Consider the following 2,235-nt stretch of genomic DNA (forward strand, 5'->3'; position numbering starts at 1 on the left):
CCAGCCCGCAGCTCTCCCAGAGCCCAGCTCTCTGCTCCCCACGCTGCCCGGCCAGGTCCCACTTGCCGGATCCCCCCCACTCGCAACCCAGACCGGGTGCTGCAGTGGCCGTCCCTGGGGTGGTGCTGGGGGGCCGGTGCCCAGGCTCGATGGGGAATCGCTGGCTCAGCAGAAGCTGCCGCTTGTTCCGGCTCGGGGCCCGCCTCCTGCAAATATTGACACTGAGCAGCCGCTGGGCATGGGGAGCAGATGGTGGGGTGCCCCCCTCCTCTGGGGATACTCGCGGGGCCTGGGGTCTCGTCTCTATTGCCTGACCCCCTCTTGTACCCCCAGGGCTCTCACGGGACACGGTACCGGGACGTCCGGGAGCGAACGTCACGTTGACCTGCCAGGACAAGGGGCCAGTGAACGTCACCGTGTCCTGGCAGGTGGAGGAGCGGGGGGCGGCGGTGGTGGGAGGCCGCAGCCGGCGGCTGGCAGAGGGCAACGTGCTGCTCCTGCGGCGGCTGCGCTACGAGGACTCAGGGCGCTACAGCTGCTATGTGGGGGGCCGCTTGCTGCGCTCCCTGCGGCTGCTGGTGGAAGGTGGGTCCGCGCTGGGGCGGGGGCTTCCCTCGCAGCATCGCCCAGTCTGGCGTCCCCCATCCCCCAGCGTCTCCGTGCCTTGCAGAGCCCCCCGAAACTCCCCGGGTCTCCTGCTACCGGCGGAGCCACGACAAAGACGTCCTGTGTGAGTGGCCGCTGCGGGCAAAGCCATCCCCAGGGACACGGGCGATGCTCTGGGTGAAGCGGAGGTGAGTGCTGTCCTGGCACCTACCTGGGGCTGGGACCCCGTGGCACGGGACGCAGGGGACTTTACTGTCCCTCCCCACAGACCCTTTCTCCTACGCCAGCTGGGGCTGCCCTGTGCCCAGTGTGTGCCGCAGCCCCAGCCAAGCCACGTCCCCACAGGTTCGTAGCTGAGAATGCCACGGAGCAGCAGTGCCGCTACTTCTCCAAGGCACGGAAGTTTGTTTGCCGGGTGAAGGTGCCACCCGGTGCTGACGACACCAAACCCCTCGTGGTGTCCACGTGTGTCAACAACGGTGCCGGTGGCTCGGCTGGTGAGGACAGGATCATTACCCTCAGCAGCGTCTGTGAGTGCAGCTCCCCTCTTGCTGGGGGCCGGGGCAGGCTGAGTGGCATGGTGCTGGGCCCTGAGCCCCTCCTTCCCTGGCAGTGAAGCCCGACCCCCCCCTCAACGTGACGGTGGAGGCGCTGGAGAAGGCGCCACAGCGGCTGCGGGTCAACTGGTCCTATCCCTCATCCTGGGACCCCCGCTTCTACTGGCTCCGCTTCCAGGTCCGCTACCGCCCCGAGCCCGCCCAGACCTTCACGGAGGTGAGACCCCTCTCCCCTGCATGTGGCTGTCCCCTGGCACCAGCGAGGCTGTCCCCAACCACATGCTGCCTATGACCCCTCCAGGTGGACCAGGTGACAACGACGTGGCTGGACATCCATGACGCCTGGCGAGGGACGCAGCACGTGGTGCAGGTGCGGGCGCAGGAGGAGTTCGGCCATGGTACGTGGAGCGAGTGGAGCCAGGAGGCGGTGGGCACGCCCTGGACAGGTAGGAGAGGAACATGTGGCCCTGAGGCCAGGGACTTGGCCCGGGGTCCTCCAGCCTCACACTCCCCCCTCACCTTGCAGACCCCAGGGACCTCACCTTTGAAATGGGCCCCTTCAGCTCACAGGTAGAGTATGGCCTCAGCCCTGGGGGGGACACGATACGCTCCTGGTTGGGTCTCGTGTCCCCATGTGGGATAAGGGGACACCAGGGTCGGGGGGGCTGCCCCATCCCATCACGCCCCCCTGCTTTCTCTTGCAGTTCCCCATGGAGGATGGCACATACGGGGTCACGCTGCCCCCTGAGCTGTTCGGGGAAGATGCTGCTGATGGTGCTGGTGGTGAGGAGGGGTCCCTGGGTTGACTGCAGGGGGCCAGGACCCCTGGGTCCCTTGTTCCCACAATGAGCCCGTCCCCCCTTTCTGCTGCAGGGGACATCGTGGAAGCCAGCACCCACTCCGTGGCATCCCCCTACGCTTTCCTGGTGGCTGGGGGGAGCCTGCTCCTGGGCATCGCCCTCTTCGTTGGCATCGTGGTGAGGTGAGTGCCTAGGGTGGGGGGGGACCGGGGGGGGCTCCGCCTGCCCCCCTGACCTGGGACCACTCTCCCCTCCTGCAGGTACAGGCAGAC

At 67.7% G+C, this 2,235-nt stretch overlaps 1 protein-coding gene across 1 annotated transcript in view; it reads left to right on the forward strand.

Annotated features, from left to right (window-relative positions):
- Positions 1–329: 329 nt before the first annotated feature.
- The window catches only part of IL6R (interleukin 6 receptor), a gene marked incomplete at its 5' end in the record, with an annotated part of 3,626 nt that continues 1,720 nt past the window's right edge, over positions 330–2,235 (forward strand). Inside the window, 8 exons of the mRNA XM_019474127.1 lie at positions 330–585; positions 671–794; positions 952–1,136; positions 1,220–1,380; positions 1,465–1,609; positions 1,690–1,733; positions 1,868–1,946; positions 2,037–2,145. Of these exons, the coding sequence (XP_019329672.1) occupies positions 330–585; positions 671–794; positions 952–1,136; positions 1,220–1,380; positions 1,465–1,609; positions 1,690–1,733; positions 1,868–1,946; positions 2,037–2,145 (1,103 nt within the window). The remainder of the gene's footprint in view (positions 586–670; positions 795–951; positions 1,137–1,219; positions 1,381–1,464; positions 1,610–1,689; positions 1,734–1,867; positions 1,947–2,036; positions 2,146–2,235) is intronic.

Source organism: Aptenodytes forsteri, unplaced genomic scaffold (genome assembly GCF_000699145.1).
Source record: "Aptenodytes forsteri isolate BGI_AS27 unplaced genomic scaffold, ASM69914v1 Scaffold617, whole genome shotgun sequence".
Lineage (NCBI taxonomy): Eukaryota > Metazoa > Chordata > Aves > Sphenisciformes > Spheniscidae > Aptenodytes > Aptenodytes forsteri.